Source organism: Psammomys obesus, unplaced genomic scaffold, assembly GCF_907164565.1.
Source record: "Psammomys obesus unplaced genomic scaffold, mPsaObe1.curated_primary_1811, whole genome shotgun sequence".
Lineage (NCBI taxonomy): Eukaryota > Metazoa > Chordata > Mammalia > Rodentia > Muridae > Psammomys > Psammomys obesus.
In genome coordinates, this window is record NW_026591816.1 from 826,174 (window position 1) to 844,641 (window position 18,468).

The window sequence follows — 18,468 nt, forward strand, 5'->3', positions numbered from 1 at the left end:
ACCTTATAATGAGGGCTTTCATTTGATTTTTTTTTCAACTTGGGCTCTGTGGCTTCTGGAGAGAAGATTCTCTCCCAGGACATACTTAGAACATTTAGACCATTTATCCACATCTGGCCAGTCAATTTTGTCACTAAATTCATCCCCATCCTTTGTTAATATATTCAGAGATGCTAAGAGCAACCAACCAGAATCATCATTTTCCTTTTTTATTTTCCCTAAAACTGTCAAAAGGTTCATATACAGAGCCAACAAATTCATTGCCACTCACAATTGGTGAATTTACTTATCACCTTAAGTAAAACAGTTCACTCTATGGACTTATGGTCCTCTCCAAGGTCTCAGCAAAGGCTTCAGAGATTCGAAGGCTTCAGTAACTATGGATGTTGACACCTGTTTTAGATACTTAGCTGCATTCTTATATTTCTGTTAGTCTGGAACCACTTCTGGTACCAAACTCTGTATTAGTCTAGACTCCAGGAGTATATAAAAAGGAGGTTTATTAGAATGATTAAAAGGCTACAGTCCAGCTAACCCAACCATGGCTAGCTGTGAACAAAAAGTCTAAGACTCTTGTAATTGCTTAACCCGCAAGGCTGGTCTTCAATATATGATGGAATCCTGAAGAAGTGGGTTCAAATGCCAGTGAAGAAATGGAAGCATGGACAAGGTGAGAGCAAGCAGGCAAAGGACAGACGCTTCCTTCTTCCTTGTCTTTATACACTTCCAGCAGAAGGCATGTTCCGAAAGTGGGTTTTCCCAGCTCAAAAGATCTTCCTATATCAACCATCTGGATTAGAAGAAGAGCCTCCTACTTCAAATTAAACAAACAAAAAATCACTCACAGGAGTGCCCTCCATTTTTGCGTTTTATTTAATTTCAAATGTAGTCAAGTTGACAACCAAAAATAGCCATCAACAGGTGGTATTTGTTGACCAATTCACTTGGCCAAATAGGCCTGTGTCTTGGGCTAAAGCTCCTGGTGTGCCATATTATGAGGGAGGAAATTGATGAATCATTTGAACAAACTTTTCCTAAAATTCTAAAGCAAGCAGAGAAGTGAGGGGGTCAGGAGAAGAGCAAAACAGACAACAACGGGGCTATCCTGGTCACTCAGTATCAAACACTGAAAGGCTTGCACAAAGATGTAGATCCTACTGGGAAATGTTAGTAATAAGAAAAATGGGGTGCTATTCACTTCAGAAAATATTTAAAGCCTGAGCAGCAATTCACAGAAGACTGAATGTTTAAAAATAGCTCTGGTTTAAAAAACAAAACAAGCAAAAAAAAAAAAAAAAAAAAAAAAAAAAAAAAAGCTTGTCCTGAGAGTAGGCAGTTATCTTCTGAGTATCTTGTGTATTTATCTCCTGAAAAAAGAAAGAAAGAAGGAAGGAAGGAAGGAAGGAAGGAAGGAAGGAAGGAAGAAAGGAAGGAAGGACGAAAGAAAGGTATAATAGGAAGAGAGTCTATGCATCCAATTTGTGGTCCATTCAGTAACTATGGTCATGGAAAGAAAAGGATTACATTACCGACCAGCGACCTGTCCAAACCATATAGCCAGCTCTAGTAGGTGACATGAAAGACTAGGGCATGGCTTTATGCCCTCTGGTAAATGTTTATTGAGTAGGAAGGAGAAGGGAATGAGTAACTTAAAACAGGAAACGTCTTTATTTGGGGAAAAGCCTACAAAAAAAGTCTCTATAAAAATCAGAGCTCTTCTATCTGCAAACACTGGTGTGGACAGGAATAGTGGGAAGGACATTAAAAGTCTCCTTTCCAGGCCCATTGCAAGAGGTAGACACTGAGGTAAAGAATGTTTGGTGATAGGTCTAACCTTGGGTGGCCATTATCTGCGGTCCTTGGAGCAGGAACAGCAATCTACAAAAATGAATTGCTTTACTGTTGGAAATCAGGTTACTGGAGTTACAGAAATTGTTCCAGTTCAACCAAAATTGAGGTTCTTTACAAAATGGCATGGCTCTGCCTAACATCTTAGGCCCAGTTTTTGCCATGAAACACAAGTTGGTCTCACCAAGACCTGTGGTTGTAGGGTCATGTGCAGGGACCTTTTTGCCTCCACAGCACCAAAAGATGAATAAGCCACATGGCTCAAAAAAAAAAAAAAAAACGACTGTGGTTTATAGGGTGATAGATTAGGAACTATCTCCTTCCATGCTGCTCTACTCACTATTACTTTCTTTTCTTAAGGTTTTAATTTTTAATTGTTTTAATTAATTTAATAATTTTAAAATAACTTAAATATTTTTAATTATGTACATGCATTTGTGTGTCAGTGTGTATATGAATATCCATTCAGTGCCCATAAGGAGCCTGAAAGTGGTAGCAGAGACCCTGTAACTGCAGTTATGAGCTACAGGTTGTGGGTGCTGGGAACTGAACTCAGGCACTCTGTAAGAGCAGTGGTCCTAACCTTGGAGTCATCTCTCCATGTCCCAGGTCTGACTTTCTTGAAGACATATTTAATACAAATGAAGCAGACTTTAAATGCAAGCATTGCTTTTCCATATTCCCTTATGCAACCAAAACTAACTGACACTTGGAATGGATACTGTATCCATTGGATACAAAGCCAATGTGTCCATGTCTTATGCATTTTAGGCTGTCTTGGAGACAAATAAAATGAGCACCTGAAAGCTTAAAATAAGAGAGATTTTCAGTGGTAAAGACCACTGGCTGCTCTTCCAGAAGACTGGGTTCAATTCCCAGCACCCACATGGGCAGGTCAAAACTGTCTGTAATTCCAATTTTAGGGAGATCCAACACCCTGACACCCACATACATGCAGGCAAAAACACCAATGCACATGAAATAAAAAATTTTGACAATTTAAAAAAAAGAATAGAAAGTAATTTTAGAAAATAAACACCAAAGAGAGAAAAATAAACACACACAAAACAAAATCAACAGAAATATGGTTAAAGGGGTTAGCAGATGATCCATTGGGTAAAAGCACTTTGCAAGGATGAAGACCTGAGTTGGAATCCCTGGCACACATCAGCCTGGGAATGCCTTCAACCACGGCTTCAGTCATGTCCACACACGCAGCACGATCAGGTGTGGGAAGAGGCAGATGGCTGGGTTTTGCTGGCTGCCAGTTTAGCTCATGGTTCAGTGAGAGACACTTTCTTAAGAGAACAAGGCAGAAAGTGATAAAGCAGGTCACCCACTGGTATTACTCTGGCCTCAGTATGAACACGGACACACATACAAAACCTACAACACATGGTCTCACACACACACACTTAAAAATGGTTTTTGTTCATAAAAAAATAAAAGAATACACATAATGGTCAGAACTAGGTACATAAAAGCAGTGAAAAAATTCCAATATTTTCAAAAAGTCATCTTTAATTAACCACAATTGTTTTTTAAAAAAGGCATCTATGCACATTGGCATGTTACAAGCAAATGTCAGTTCACCAATGAATCTAACACAATATACAATGCAAGTACAAACATGGACCATATCTGACGCAAAAAAACATCGCCCAATAAATTATAGATTGCTGCTTTAAGAAACCTTACAAAACCATTTCATGGGAGTTTCGTAGTGTCGTTTCTTTCTACAGCTGTTTTTGTTTTTTTGTTTTGTTTTGTTTTTCAAGTGTTGAGTCTTACTGTTCTCCCTTCCACGGGTATAAACTGTCATCCATCTCACATTCGCTGCTTATGCTTATTTTGTAAAACAAAATTTAGAAATAAAAGTCCAGGGCCGGGCTTGGTGGTACACGCCTTTCATCCCATCACTGAGGGGGGCAGAGGCAGGTGATCTCTGTGAGGCAGAGATTCTATGAGGCAGGCCAACCTGTTTTACAAATTAAGTCCAGGTCAACCAAGGCTACACAGAGAAACCCTGTCTTGAAAACAAACAAATAAATAAATAAATAAAAGTTCAGAATTTACTGGGCTGGAGAGATGGTTCCATTTTTAAGAGTACTCACTGTCTTTACAAAGGACTTGTGTTCCGTTCCCAGCACCTCCAAAGCTGCTCAGGAACTCCAGGTACTCTTGAGGGTGGAGCAGGCACTGTATACATATGGCGCACATTCATCCATGAGGGAAAATGCTTATACAAGTGAAATAAAATAAACAAGTCTAAAATTCTCTTAAGATACTGTAATTTGGGGTTACTTTAGTGTAGCTTGTTTCTTGTTGGTGTAAAGAGACCATGCTAATGAGAGGCTGCCCAAAATCGCCTACATACAAAGGGTTTCTCTCTAGTATGACTTTAAACATTTATTATGTGTGTCTGTGTACCATGCTTATGAAGGGCCCATTGAGGTCAGAAGGGGGCACTGGGTCTCTTGAAACTGGAGCTAGACAGTTGTGGGCTTTCATGTGGGTGCTGGGAATTGAACCTGGGTCCTCTGGGTGAATATCATTGCTGTTAACCACTGAGTCATCTCTCCAGCCCCTCTAGTTAACTTCTTACACATTTTTGGAGGAAGCAGGGAAGTGAAGACTTTCTACATTGCAAGCATGTACAAGGTTTCTCTGCAGTCTAAATTTTGTCATGTCTTTTCCATGATGTGGGACTATAAAAATGTGTAAACATCACTTACACTCATAGAGTTTTTCTCCAGTGTGACTTCATTCATGTACTTGAAGAAAACTTAGCACGAAAACCATTTCTATATTATCTTTTTAAAGGTTCCCCTCTACTGTGACTGTTTCAAGGATTGTTTGTTTGTTTTATGTTCACATTGGTAGCAAAAGTCCCACTTTTCTCCAGTGTGAGTTTGCTTATGTGAAAGCAACCCAGTCATTTAAAAACTGTAAACATTGCTTACAAACCTAGGGATTTATGCCAGTGAGAACGACTTTGTTTTCACAAAAGATACTGAGTAAACATTTGCCATGTTGCTCACATGCATAAGGTTTCTGCTCAGTGCTGAGTCCTTTCGTGCTTCTTCAGGTGACTCAGAGACCGGAAGCCTTTCCCACATCTCTTACAGCCGTGGGGCCTCTCTCCGGTGTGCGTCAGTGCGTGGTACTGAAGAGAACTTAAGTGAGTGAAGGTCTTCCCACACTGCTTACACACGCAAGGCTTCTCCCCCGTGTGGATCATCTTATGCTTCCGCAGAGCACCCTCAGAACTCAAAACTTTCTCACACTGTGAGCACACATATGGGCTATCGCCACTGTGCGTCTTTTCATGACTGCGGAAGGTAGTAGAGCAGACAAACCCCTTCCCACACTGTGTGCACACATAGGGTTTGATGCCGGTGTGGGTCACTTCATGCCGTCTCAACTGGTTCAGAGACAGGAAGGCTTTCTCACACTGCTTACACACGTAGGGCTTCTCGCCAGAGTGAATTCTTTCGTGTATTTGTAGAGAGCCGAGACGCGTGAAAGCTTTATCGCATCGCTTACAAACGTAGGGATTCACGCCGCTGTGAACTACTTTGTGTTTTTGAAATTGAGTCCAAAGCATGAAGGCATCCCCACATTCCTTACATCTGTAAGGCTTTTCCCCAGTGTGAGTTCGTTCATGTACTTGAAGGTAAGTAGAGGTGATGAATCCTTTCCCACACTGCTTGCACTGGTACGGCTTCTCTCCAGTGTGGATTCTTGTGTGTCTTTGAAGGGAAGCAGAGCGAGAAAAGCTTTTCCCACACTGAGTACATGCGTAGGGCTTCTCGCCAGTGTGAATTATCTTATGCCTTAAAAGAGAATTCAGACGGGTAAAGGTCTTCCCACACAGTTTACACTCGTGGGGACTTGTGCCAGTGTGAATTCTCTCGTGTCTGAGAAGAGAGCTGGAATGGCCAAAGGTCTTCCCGCACTGCTTACACGTGTAGGGCTTCTCCCCCGTGTGGATGCGCTCATGGACTTGCAGGGAACTGGGGAACGGGAAGGCCTTCCCGCACTGCTTACACACAAACGATTTCTTTGCGTGGTAATGCTGTTCATGCCCCTTCAGGGACCGCAGAGAAGTGAAAGCTCTCCCACAGTGCTTACATTCATGGTGCTCCTCTTCAGCTGGAGTCCTTTCCTGATTTTGACCAAGTCTGAGGTCTTCATCAGGCTGCTTGGTTTTATCAGGTTTCTCTGTGGTGTCAACACTTTGAGGCTTCTGTAAAGACAAGGGAGGGCTGGAGGAACTCCCAAGTTCCTCATTATTACACAGGTCTTCTCCTTGTTCCTGAACTTCATTTGAGTTTTGCCCTGGCCTAGGTTTCAGCGGCACATTTAGAGCTAAATGGCCGATGACTACATTTACAAACCCATTTCTTTTACATATATGTATTCCTGGATAAAATTTGTGGTTCACGGTGCCCTCTGTAGAGAATTTGAAGATCTCTGCACACTCATGACCCTCTTTACAGTCATGGAGTTTCTCCACCAGTTGACATCTGTAAGAAATGAAAAATGAATTGCTAACTGTCTGATTATCGGTGATTTACTAGTAGAAATAATGGTTCTATGCATTGTGAGAATTTTGAACATTTTTGACTAAATGCTATACAGAATGATTTGAGGACAGTTATAGTAAAAGCAATTTGTATAATGGTATAAAAAAAAAACACAGTGAGAGGTTGTGTTATATTGTTTCCACGTTTGGCAAACACTGAATGTGTATTACAATTAGACGTTTCAATACTCAGTATTCTGCACAATTTGATGCACAGTACTGATGACAAAAATCATGTTGCATTTTGAACTGCTTGAATGTTGTGGTGATTTGAATTAAAATGGCCCCCATGAACTCATAGGGAGTGGCACTATTAGGAGGTGTGGCCTTGTTGGAGTGGGTGTGGCCTTGCTGCAGGAAGCGTGTCCCTGGGTGGGTGTTGAGGTTTCAGATGCTCAAGCCAGGCCTAGTGTGAATCTCTCTTCCTGCTTCGTGGCAGTCCAGATGTGGAACTCTCAGCTACCTCTTCAGGACATGTCTGCCTACATGCCGCCATGCTTTCCACCGTTGTTGAAAGATACTTGATCCCACTGTGAACCCTATGGTAGTGATCTGTAAAAACCTGTTTCTAGCTGTGGCTTGTCTCATCCCTAGTACACATCTTTAATCCAAGAACTTCCTGTTTACTGTAAATAGATGACGGTGTGGCTCAGCCAGTCCTAGAACACACCTTTAATCCAAGAGCTAAATAAAGTCAACCCTAGGCCAGGAGGTGGAGCAAGAAAACAGCTGACAGGGATTACACTGAAAGGAGAGACATTGAGAGAAGGGTATTTAAGACAACTTGGAGAAGGAGCCTTTGGCTTTGGGCTTATGGCTTTTTCCTTCTGGGATGTGAGCTGAGTAAGGAGCTTTCTACAAATGGGATGTTGGCAGAGTAGGAAGAACAGCTGGGTGCTTCCTCTGCCTCTCTGAGCTAGTAGATTTTCACCCCGATATCTTGCTCTTGTGTCTTTATTGGTAAAATCAAAAGACTGGCACTTTAACAACATACCATGACAATAATGGGCTAAGTCTCTGAACTTGTAAGCCAGCTCCAATGAAATGTTTTTCTTATTAGAGTTGCCGGCGTGGTCATGGTGTCTATTCAAAGTAACAGAAATCCTAATTAAGACAAATGTCCATATTGAGTTATCTTTTTGTTTCTGTTTGTTTGTTGTTGTTGTTATTGTTTGGTAGTGACAAGTGAGCTGAAACTCACTTATGCAGATCAGGCTTCCCTCTAAATCAGAGATCTACCTGCTTCTGACTCCCAGGTGGTGAGATTAAAGGTGTGACCCACCTGTATGTGTTATCTCTGCTATTAGCTCCTGTCTAAGAGAAATCTTATTTTGTTTCATATGCACCTCATACCTAAGATTGCAGATAAACTCATATTTCATTTTCCATAATGTAAAGTTTGTACATACAAAGTCTGATTCAGTCTCCTGGCATCATGATACTCCAGTTGTTTCCAGTGCTTGAATATCTGAGATGTTCTTACTGATGATGTGAAACATATTGGCAATTTTGGCAGCAGCTTCCTGGGATCAACTCAGATTGAAATTTGGCATATTTGTATCTTTTACCTCTTTGTAAAATGTCCTATGGCACCATAAACCTTGAGGAACCTGGATTACCTTAGTTTTCTCCCAGAATTTTGGTATTCATATTCAATCTTTTGGTGTTTCCTTACGTTTCCTAAAATACAGATCAAGATAAATCGTTATGAATCATGTTATTACCCTAAAAACATTAGTAGATTCCAACTACACTCATGATATAAAGTAATCCCATCCCACACATTCACCCACCGTTTCTCCCTTCTTTTTCCCCCCAGAGCAAAGTGGGAACGCAGCCCCCACTACCACTGGTTATGCACTCAAGCTTTCCGAATTTAGGGAAATCTCAGGGGTCAGCACACCCCAAGTACAATGGATGAGCCTCACTCTAGGAAAACCTCTTCCTGCTCATCGTGTCTCCCTGTCAGGTAAGTATACCCAACTGTTCCTTTACCATATTTCAGTTCATGCAGCAGCAATGATGGATGAGAAACACTTTTGTTTGATTGACCTATTATGAGAATGGTGATGGCTTTACCTATAAAGACTATGTTTCTCAATATTTCCTTCATCACATCTTTGTAGAGCTCCTTTTGGGACAGATCCAGCAAAGCCCACTCCTCCGTGGTGAAATGCACAGCCACATCCTCAAAGGTCACTGAGTCCTGAAAGAGCACACGTGTTTCCACATGGATGAGCCTCACAGTACCAGAGCTCTGGACTTCTTAGGAAGTCATTGTGACACTGTGTTCTTGTATGTTCAAGCTGGCTTGGTCACTGTTCTCATAGTGTTCATGTATACTAAGATCTCTAATACACTAACTATGACTGTAGATTGGAACAGTCTGTAAAGCAACAGCGGAATAGGACAACCTTTGCCCTCGTAAGTTGTGCTAACTTCTCTTTGTCCACTGGGTCACTGTAACAACTGTTATAACAAATTCTGACCACCTAATGTCCCAGAGAAAATCCAATATTAGCTGTCCCAAGACGTCATAGTCTTAAAAATGGTGAAGGAAAGATTCCATTTATCTTAGCATTTGGGAACTGTGATTCAGAGTGATTCCTCCTCTTGTGAAACTGTAAAAATAATGTGGCCTGCCTAAACAGTTGATGCCAACCCTCTGTCACTTTTATATCATTTGTCAGCTGTCAGAATCCATACTACAATTTCCATATGGTTATCAGAGAGAAGCCACTTGATTAGACTCAGTATGTTTTCTGAATAATGAACTTTAAGAAGCTGGTTCAAGCCAGGCAGTAGTGGCTCATGCCTTTAATCCCAGCACTTGGGAGGCAGAGGCAGGCAGATCTCTGAGTTGGAGGCCAGCCTGGTCTCCACCGTGAGTTCTAGGACAGCCAGGGCTACACATAGAAATCCTGTCTTAAAAACAAAAAACAACAACAAAAAATAGTCACGGCAATAATACAAAAACTTATACAAGATTGGTTAGGGTAATAAATTTTCTGATAAATTATTATTTTTATTGGGAACATAATCGAACAACAAAAAACAGCACCTGTTCTTAGAACCACCTTACTCACCCCAATGTGACCCTTCACAGACATACACGAGGTTCTGTAATTACTAAGACAAACCTAAGAGGTGTGATGGTTAGTGCTGACTGTCACTTGACAGAACCTAGAGCTTTCTGGGAGCTAAGCCAGGCAACACCTCTGTGTTCTCATCTCCACTAAGGTGAGCTTGAGAAGATCTGGGGAAGATGCTCCGATTGTGTTCGCTGATAGTAGAACAGCCATCTTAGTTACGGGCAGGAACGCGCACACCGCACACAACCCTGATATGCCCAGTGTTAACACCCCACCACCCCACCCCCGCAACCTGGCTGTGGACAATTTGATCAGTTGCTTCAAGCCCCTGCTATCTTGTCTCCCACCCCCACCCCACCCCATGATGGGGTACTTTTGATCAGTGACCCAGAGAAGAAAACTTGTTCTTAACTTGCCTCAGTAGGGGTATTTTACTACAGTAATAAGTAACCTAATGTCAGAAATTAGTACCAAAAAAAAAAAAAAAAAAAAAAAAAAAGGCTTTTGCTGCTATAAATTGGACTATGTAGTTCTTTAGTCTTTAAAACTGATTTAGGGAGGACTGATGATTTGAATGAGAATGGCCCCTGATATGTTCATATATTTGAATGCTTGGTCCCCACATACTGGATCTGTTTGGGAAGGACTAGGAGGTGTGGCCCGGTTGGAGGAGGTGTGTCAATGGGAGTGGCTTTGAAGTTTTAAAAGCCCATCCCATACCACTGGCTCTCTCTGCCTGGTGGTTGTTATCTCAAAAAACGTAAGCTCTAACTACTGCTCCAATACCATGCCTGCCTGCTGACCTGTTTCTCCACCATGGTCACGGACTCAAACTCTGGAGCTGTCAAATCTCAATAAACTCTCCTGCAAGTTCCCTTGGTCCTGATGTTTCTTTACAGTGGTAGAAAAGAAGCTTAAGCGTTTCTGTCCTATTTTGGTAATATTGTTGTGCATAAATATAAATATAAATATAAATATATTAAACAAATACTTGTATTCTTCCCGCCATATCTTTATCATGTAATGTAACTCCAATTGAAATGATGTCAGTAGTTGTAAGACACTCTAGAATGTCCTTCAAGGAATATTGCCATCTATTCTAAAATATGAAGTTGCATTTGTGGTTGTATACGGGATGGTTTTATCATATTGGGTGTAATTCTGACTTGACTATTGTTTTTATTTATATTTTCAGCAATACATAAAGAGATGATTGTGTTTCAGGTTGATAAGGGGTGGACTTATGATGGCTAATCTAGGTTGTCAACCTGACTATATCTAGAAATAACTAAAACCCAAGCTGTGATTTTTCTTTTCTTTTTACAGTTTATTTATTTATCACGTATGGTGCTCTGCCTGCATGTATGCCTGCACTCCAGAAGAGGGCAGAAAATCTCATTATGGATAGTTGTGAGCTACCATGTGGTAGCTGGGAATTTAACTCAGGGCCTCTGGAAGAGCAGGCAGTGCTTAACCTCTGAGTCATCTTTCTAGCCCTAAGATATCTTTCTAAGTTGGATTGTTTGAGGTAAAATACCCGCCTTAAATCTGAGTGGCAATTTCTGGTAGCAGTCCACATAAAAGGGAATGGAAGGAGGAAGCTTTTTCCTTTAACCTGCTTACTTGAAGTTTCCCTGGGAAATCCATCTATCCTGCTCCTGAGGCATTCATTCCTTTATTGGTGTTAAAGCCTGCTACTTTGGGATTCCAATGTAGACTGAAAACCGGAGGCTCTCTAGGATTTTCCTGGCACTCCAGCACCACATTAGGACTGCTGATGTCCAGTCCCACATACTGAACAAGTACTGGTTCCCTGGCCTCTCCATCAGGAGACAGCCACAGTTAAACTGCTTGGATCATAGCCTGTAAGCCACTCCAATAAATTGTGGTGTGTGTGTGTCCATCCTATCAGTTCTGTTCCTTCAAAGAGCTCTGACTTATAAAGGAGGAAAATAGAGGAGTTTTGAACTTTTGGTTTAAAAAAATCCCTTGAATGATTTAGAGTTAATTCAAGGGGCCATGCCTGTGGGAACTTGCAAGACACAAAGGCTGAGAAAGGAACTGTAATTTGAGACCAGCATCACTGGAGCATAAACCTCCAGCCACACTGGGACAGCAGGCACCTGAGCAGAACACTGCACCTGGCAGAGCTGTGGCTGCAAGCCTCAGAGGCGCCATAAGAACTGCCAGCAAAACTTGAGTGCCATCCATATAGTACTGGCTTTAAAGAAGTGAAGGATGAAAAGTAAGGGTGTCACAGAGCCTCAATGCCCGCGCAATGTGTGGCATAACTGAAATATCTTCAGAGAAGCCCAAATGGTCATTCTGCGATGTTCGGGGGGGGGGGGGGGATGTTAAAAGGATGAGAGTAGGAGAATATGTTTTTAGAACAAAGCTTAAAAAATAGAGGAAGGGTGTGAATGAGGTTTTATTTTCCTCATAAGTTGCCTTTTTATTTATTTATTTTTATTTCAACATACAAAAGGAAAAGATATGTGAGACAGGGCAAAAAGGCAGGAAGAATTAAAGGAACACTATACAGAGAGCAGAAAAGAAAGAAAACAGGTCCTGGACCCTGTTCAGGTTTATTTTTCCTTCTGAGTTCAGCAACCATGGAGAAGGCCAAAAGTGCTTACAAGACACAGTATGTTTCCTAAGGCACCTTGTCAAAGAGAGTAAGTAGTGCTCACTGAGGGTCAAAATAATAAAAATGACATATGGCCTGACTGCTAAGTCCCTGCCTGCTGCAGGGCACGGCTGCGATGCTGCCCCAGGACTTGTGCCCCCAAGAGCCACTGACACAGCAATTTAATGGGAAGGCCGTCTGTGTTAGTTAGCCTCTGTCATAGTAATCAATACACAGGCCACTCGGCTTAAGCTTCCTGTGGTAATTTATCCTGCTTAGGTCTCTGATGGGTTTAAAGATCAGCTTAACAGCAGAAACAAAGGCTTCAGCTGCCCTCTCAAAAAGGTACAGTTTGTGTAAGGTCTGAGCTTCTGGTGAAATGTTTGAGGGTCTGAGAAGGTATTGTAAGGTTGGTGATAAGAAAGTGTATATATATATATACTCTCCCCCCCACTATGCTACTGTTTCTGTATTAAGACTATTCAGAGCTTTAACATTAATCATGTTTTAAATCGTCCCTCAAGCCAATTTGTCTCTTTTCGTAAAGTTTAGAAGATTCTTGTCAGCTTCCGGAGATCCAGTGGAACCCACAGGTCAGGCTCCACATAAGTGCTGCCAGGCAACAGCCTGCCCCTAACACATACATGTCCCAGCATCCTGTTTCCCCAAGAGCTGCGTCCAGAACTCGGGCTCCAGCCTAAAGCTCACAGACTGCATCAGCTGGACCTGCAGTTTCCTAGCCACAGAGGGTCTCTCAGACCTGGACAGCAAACAGAACAGCCAGCTCTTGGACTTGGCCAACATTCCAGCTTTATGCCCCCTCCTCCCGAATTAACGCCCCCAATGTCAGCCAGAAGCAAAAAGAAAAGACTGTTCTCCCACTCACCATTATTATCAACAAAAGGCTGGGGTGTTAAAGTCCCTACCTGCTGCAGGGCGTGGCTGCCATAACCTGCCCTCTGCCTAGGGGCGGGGCTTCTCTCCCAGAGGCCCTTCACTGTATAATCCAGATATCTTGGTTCTGCCCTTTCCCCCTTTTCTCCCTACCCCCTCCCAGTGCTTTCCCCTCCCCCTTCCTCAATGCTCCCAAGAAACCTGCATTTATATAATATAGCTTCATCTCACCATTATCTAATCCCTTTTATTTAACCAATCACGGACATTTCCAATACAGGCTTTTCACAGCCAGTCCAAACAAACACCCCTCAGAAACCAACATTATAACTTTGTTTACAAAAGAAGAGTCCTTTAACATTTTAAACTTGGTTGTAAACTACATTCTTTCATCAATGCTACACACACAAAAAATTATTGCTAATATCTCACTTAAAAAAATAAAAGCCTACAGTGACTCATATTCCCAGGGGGATATCTCATCCAAGTGGTACACAGACTAGAGCTTGCTTAGCTTCCAAGATCAGATGAGATGGGCATGGTAAGGGCTATCTTACTTTCTTAAGGTAAATTTTAGCTTACCATTGTCATTAAAGTATGAGAACTATTTTCTGAATGTGTGTTCTCTCTACTATAAAAACTAAACCCAAGTCCGGTAGTAGTGGTGCATGTCTTTAATCCCAGCATTCAGGAGGCAGAGGCAGGTGGATCTTTTTGAGTTCAAAGCCAGCCTGGTCTACAAAGTGAGTTCCAGGACAGTCAAGGCTAGACAGAAAAACCCTGTCTTGAAAAGAGAGCGAGCGAGCGAGAGAGATAGAGAGTTTTTAGCCAGGGCTTGGTGGCACATGCCTGCAATCCCAACACTCAGCACTCAGAGAGGCAGAGGTAGGCAGATCTTTGTGAATTGGAGGCCAGCCTGGTCTACAAAGCAAGTCCAGGATAGCCAAGGCTACACAGAGAAACCCTGTCTTGAAAAAAAAAAATGTAACAAAACAAACTAACAAAACCACAAATTAAAATGAAAGCTTTTTTTTTTTCCTCCCCACCTACGTTTCTTATACTAAGCCTGCATGTGAGTTTAAAAACTATATTGCATTTTAAAAACTTATTACTGTTTACAGATCAGGGTAGGCTCTGGCTGATGAAGATGTAACTTTTCTACACTATTAATAAACCATGTCTTTAAAAATGAAGGGCCCAAGCAGCTACACTGTAGCAGCTGTGCTGCCATGACAGGCTTCTTAAGATACTGTAGGCCTGAGTTTGTTTCCTGGTAATGTTCCCACAGATGCTTAGATCCTGTTTCTGTTTCTCAGAACATAAAGCTATAGTCCATGGAATCGAGATACAATAACTCGGTAACCTCCCTGAAAATCAGAAACAATAATTTAGTAACAGCCTTAAAAAGTCACTAAGCACTTGGCCAATCAAATTAAGGGTTAGTTAGAAACCTTTGCTTAGCTAGTCAAAATGATAGTCAGCTGGGCACTTTCTGTTAGCACTCGTTGCTACCTAGGCACACCTTGTTACCTGGACATGCCATGAAGTAGCCTCTAACCCTTAGATCAGCACCAACTAAACAATTTACGACAAGCTTGCTTTCGGCTAAATGTGAACCAATCATGTAACCACCAAGTTGGAAAGTCCCATTCCTTTCTGAAACCATAATAAAAGCCCAGCTTCGCAGCTACTGGGGACTGCCTGCCTGATCCACTGCATTGGCCCGTGGGGAGTCCAAGTTTAAGTCTGAAATAAAGGCTCTTTGTTCTTGCATATGTGGTCAGTCTCCTGGTCTTTGGGGTCTTTGGGATCTGGGCATAACATTTGGGGGCTCTTCCAGGATCCCCAAGACCTCCTAGGACCCTGACACATAGAGCCAACGGCGGCCAGTAAGTGTTATTGTTTGTCCTACTGTGTGTCGTGCTCCTGACTTGGGCCCAACCTGTACCGCTGTACACCTGTATCGGCCTTGGGAGGTCTTAAGCGGACATGCCACTGGAAGACCCAGGCCAGGCCATAGGGTCCCCACCTGTAGGGGATTGTATCCCCCTTGTAATTCTGGGGAGGCAAAGTGGGTTGCTCCCACAGCACGGCAAGAGGCTGGCTTCTCACTGTGGGTTTTGCCTCAGGTATGTGTTATTCTGTTTGTCTTTGTCTATTGTTCTTGACTGACGAGATGGGACAGGTGGAGATGACCCTTGCTGAGAGCCACTTCAAGGAAGTTAAGGAACAGGCTCACAACTTCGGTTTGGAAGTCAGACAGGGAAAGTTTTCTATCTTTTGCAGGAATGAATGGCCAACTTTCAATGTCAGCTGGCCAGCAGAGGGTACTTGTGATTTGCCTACCATTCACCGGGTCCAGGGCATTATCTTTGGCAAGCCCAGACACCCCAACCTAATCAGGCCCCCGTGGGACGACTGCCAGCAGATCTTGCAGATCCTCTTTACTACGGAGGAGAGGGAGAGAATCCAGACGGAAGCTCAGAAGTTGGTTCGTGCACTCCACCACCAACCAAGCCACAATTGATGAGGTGCTACCACTCACTAGGCCAGACTGGGCCATCACTATGGCACAGGGTAAGGAGAAGCTCCATCTCTAGCGTCAGGCTCTAGCGGGAAGTCCTCCAGCCGCTGCTAGGCAGCCGGCCGACTCAGCCAAGATTAGTAATCCTCAACAGGAGAAAGGTGAGCCTCCCCCAGCATTCCTACTGAGGGTGATGGAGACTTTCCGCCGCTGGACACCCATGGATCCTGAAAAGCCAGACACTAGGTCTGCAGTTCTATGTACCTTTGAAACCCAGGCAGTGCCAGATATCAGGTGAAAATCGCAAAACTTAGATAGATTGGTAAACAGGAGTCTGCAGGAATTGCTGGCAATAGCAGAGCCAGTCTACACCAATAGAGAGAGCTCAGAAGATCGACAGGCTCATGTTGCTGCAGCAGCCAAAAAAAAAAAAAAAAAAAAAAAAAAACAAAAACGTAATCTGTCTAAGGTTCTGCTGGCCACAACGGCCAAGTGTCCAGAAGAAAGGACCGGACAACTCAGATGACTAGCAACTGACCAAGGTAAGAAGGGCCCCCAGGAAGAAGCCTGAGAATTCAGAGGAACCGATGTGCCTAGAGCAGAAAGATAGGCCATGGGTCAAGGACTGTCCATAGAAACCATCCAGGAAGGATCAGGACTCTACTTGCATTGAGGTCCTTGAATTAGATTAACTGGATGACTGGAGAGACCGGGTTTGGACCCGCTCCTCGAGCCCAGGTTAACTGTTAAAGTGGAGGGGACACTGTCAACTTCCTAGTGGATACGAGTGCCCAACACTCAGTCTCTACTAAGTCTCATGGAAAGATGTCCAACAGAAAGTCAGGGGCGCAATACTCGAGGAACGGTCGACCTTGGTTCCGGCCGGGTATCCCACTTCTTTATGGTCATGCCCTCCCCCAGACCGCCTGCTAGGAAGAGGCTTGCTCACCAAAACTGGAGCCCAAATCTACTTAGACTCAGAGGGGTCCCAAATTACCAACAGAAAAGGAAGGCTCATCCGGGTTGTCGACCATGAAACTGGAGAGGAATATAGCTTGCATCAAAATGTGCCCGACTGGCCAGTAGATGTCGCCAGTTGGTTGCAGAAATTTCCAACAGCGTAGGCAGAAACAGCCAGGCCCAGGCCACCAACACATGGTGAGCTACAACCACCCCCGCACGTGAGTCTGACAATGTCAGGGAGTCACTGTCAGTCCTAAGAGTCCTTGGGCTGACGGCAGAGGTCAAGGAGGAAGATCCCGTTGGATCTGTATCCTGGTTAGACCTGACTGTCATCTTGACACGATGTGCAGTCATCTGAGAGGAGAATCTCAACGGAGACATTGTCTATAGCAGATTAGCATGTGGGCGTGTCTGTGAAGGGTTAGAGAGCTCGTTGATGCGGGAGGGCCTCGCCTACTGAGAAAGGCACCGTCCTGGGCTGTAGGAGAAAGCTAGTTAAGCCACCAAGCGGCATCCCTCCGTGATTTCTGCTTCAATCAAGTGCTTGCTGGAGTTTCTCCTCCAAATTCCCTCAATGACGGACTGTGACATGAAAGGAAAAGCCAAATAAACCCTTTCCTCCCCTGGGCTGCTTTCAGGCAGAGTATTTTATTGCAGCAGCAGAATGAAACTAGAGCAACCCGAGGCTCCCCGGGAAAGCCGTGGCACCGAGATGAGATACAGGAGGAGGAAAGGGGTGGACGCCTTGCAGTTACTTCCCGCTGCAGGGAATGTCAGCGTTTGGATTGTTCCAAGCCTAGAACGGCTACATTTTCTTAAGCAGCAATTTTCACCTACTTTACTCTCGCATTTTACAAATACTCGCCCGGAAAGGGCAAAGAGCCACCATCTGCCATTCGCACCAAGAGGCACAAAGTGACATCACTCAACAGTTCCTGAAACACAGACTAAATTTTATCAGCCACACCACGGGTAACCCCTTCTCCCGAGCCTGTAGAAGGAGCAGCCTGAAGCCAATGGATGGCCCACACACAGTGATCACAGGGTCGGCTGTCAGGAGGCAGGAGGCCCCCACGGCCTTTGTCCTCGGTTTCAGCGCAGCTTCTGCGCGGTTAATGGAGAATTATTCAGCCCCTGGCAGACCTTCCTTTGTCCTCGCATTAGCGCCTTGCCAGGCGTCCGACGGCCCTGTGAGCGCACAGGCCTTTCTAACACTCTCTTAGCCATTCTGCAACCTTCCCATCCGTTTATGTTTGTGCGAAATGTTAATGTACGGTTTAATATTAGTGATAAAGATTGGAATAAAAGAACTACGATTGCCCACGGCGAACGAGTAAGCAAAGCCAGGGCTTGCTTGGAAAGCTGCAGTCTAGGGAAAATAATTTTGATTATGTAATAAATTGTTACAGTGTAAAAAAAAAAAAAAAGCACCATGTCCTTATATGTGTCTGACATAGCACGCAGGTCGGGGATCAGCACACCTCTTATCTCCTCTGGTGCACGAACCCCAGCGCGGGTACCTAGTCTCCACCAGCCTCGGCTACCACCAGCAGCGGCGGAGACTCGACTCCAAGAGCCCAGACGGCTCCGGCTCCGGCTGCTGGCCCTCTGCTCCACCCAGAGGGTCCCGCCTCCGGGGCCAGGACAGATGACAGCTGCACCCACGCCCACACCCGGCCGCACCAACCATTTCCAGCGACTCGGTGTCCTGGTATCCTCCTGTGGTTCCTGCACCCAGTGAAGAGGAGGTCGAAGTGAAGGGGGGCGACCTGGACCTCGCCTCCACAGAAGCGCAGCATCTAAAAGCCAAATATGTATGGCAGGGACCCGAAGGATGGTGTCCGTGCTCTGTCCCGGCCATCTTCCTAGTACCTGGTTTCTCATTGGATATACATCCCGAAACAACTTGCCTGGTTGGCCATCGTTCCACAGA

At 44.0% G+C, this 18,468-nt stretch overlaps 1 protein-coding gene and 1 non-coding gene across 2 annotated transcripts; both read right to left on the reverse strand.

Moving 5' to 3' along the window:
* Positions 1-3,369: 3,369 nt before the first annotated feature.
* Positions 3,370-18,325, reverse strand: LOC129680361 (zinc finger protein 14-like). Its single transcript, XM_055611978.1, has 4 exons — positions 18,223-18,325; positions 8,516-8,642; positions 8,056-8,116; positions 3,370-6,377 (listed from the first exon to the last, which is right to left on the reverse strand). Exons 1-4 carry the CDS (start codon positions 18,223-18,225, stop codon positions 4,907-4,909), a joined length of 1,662 nt encoding a protein of 553 aa, XP_055467953.1. The 5' UTR covers positions 18,226-18,325; the 3' UTR covers positions 3,370-4,906.
* On the reverse strand, positions 8,253-8,413 carry LOC129680462 (U1 spliceosomal RNA). Its single transcript, XR_008720695.1, has one exon. It is a non-coding gene; the product is annotated as a U1 spliceosomal RNA (small nuclear RNA).
* Positions 18,326-18,468: the final 143 nt, after the last annotated feature.

Excerpts from the sequence above, each read along its gene's own strand:
- LOC129680361 (XM_055611978.1), bottom strand. Across the intron at positions 8,117-8,515 it reads GAGAAACATAGTCTTTATAG|GAAACGTAAGGAAACACCAA; the intron begins GTAAAGCCATCA and ends TCTGTATTTTAG. Across the intron at positions 6,378-8,055 it reads AATTCTGGGAGAAAACTAAG|ATGTCAACTGGTGGAGAAAC; the intron begins GTAATCCAGGTT and ends CATTTCTTACAG.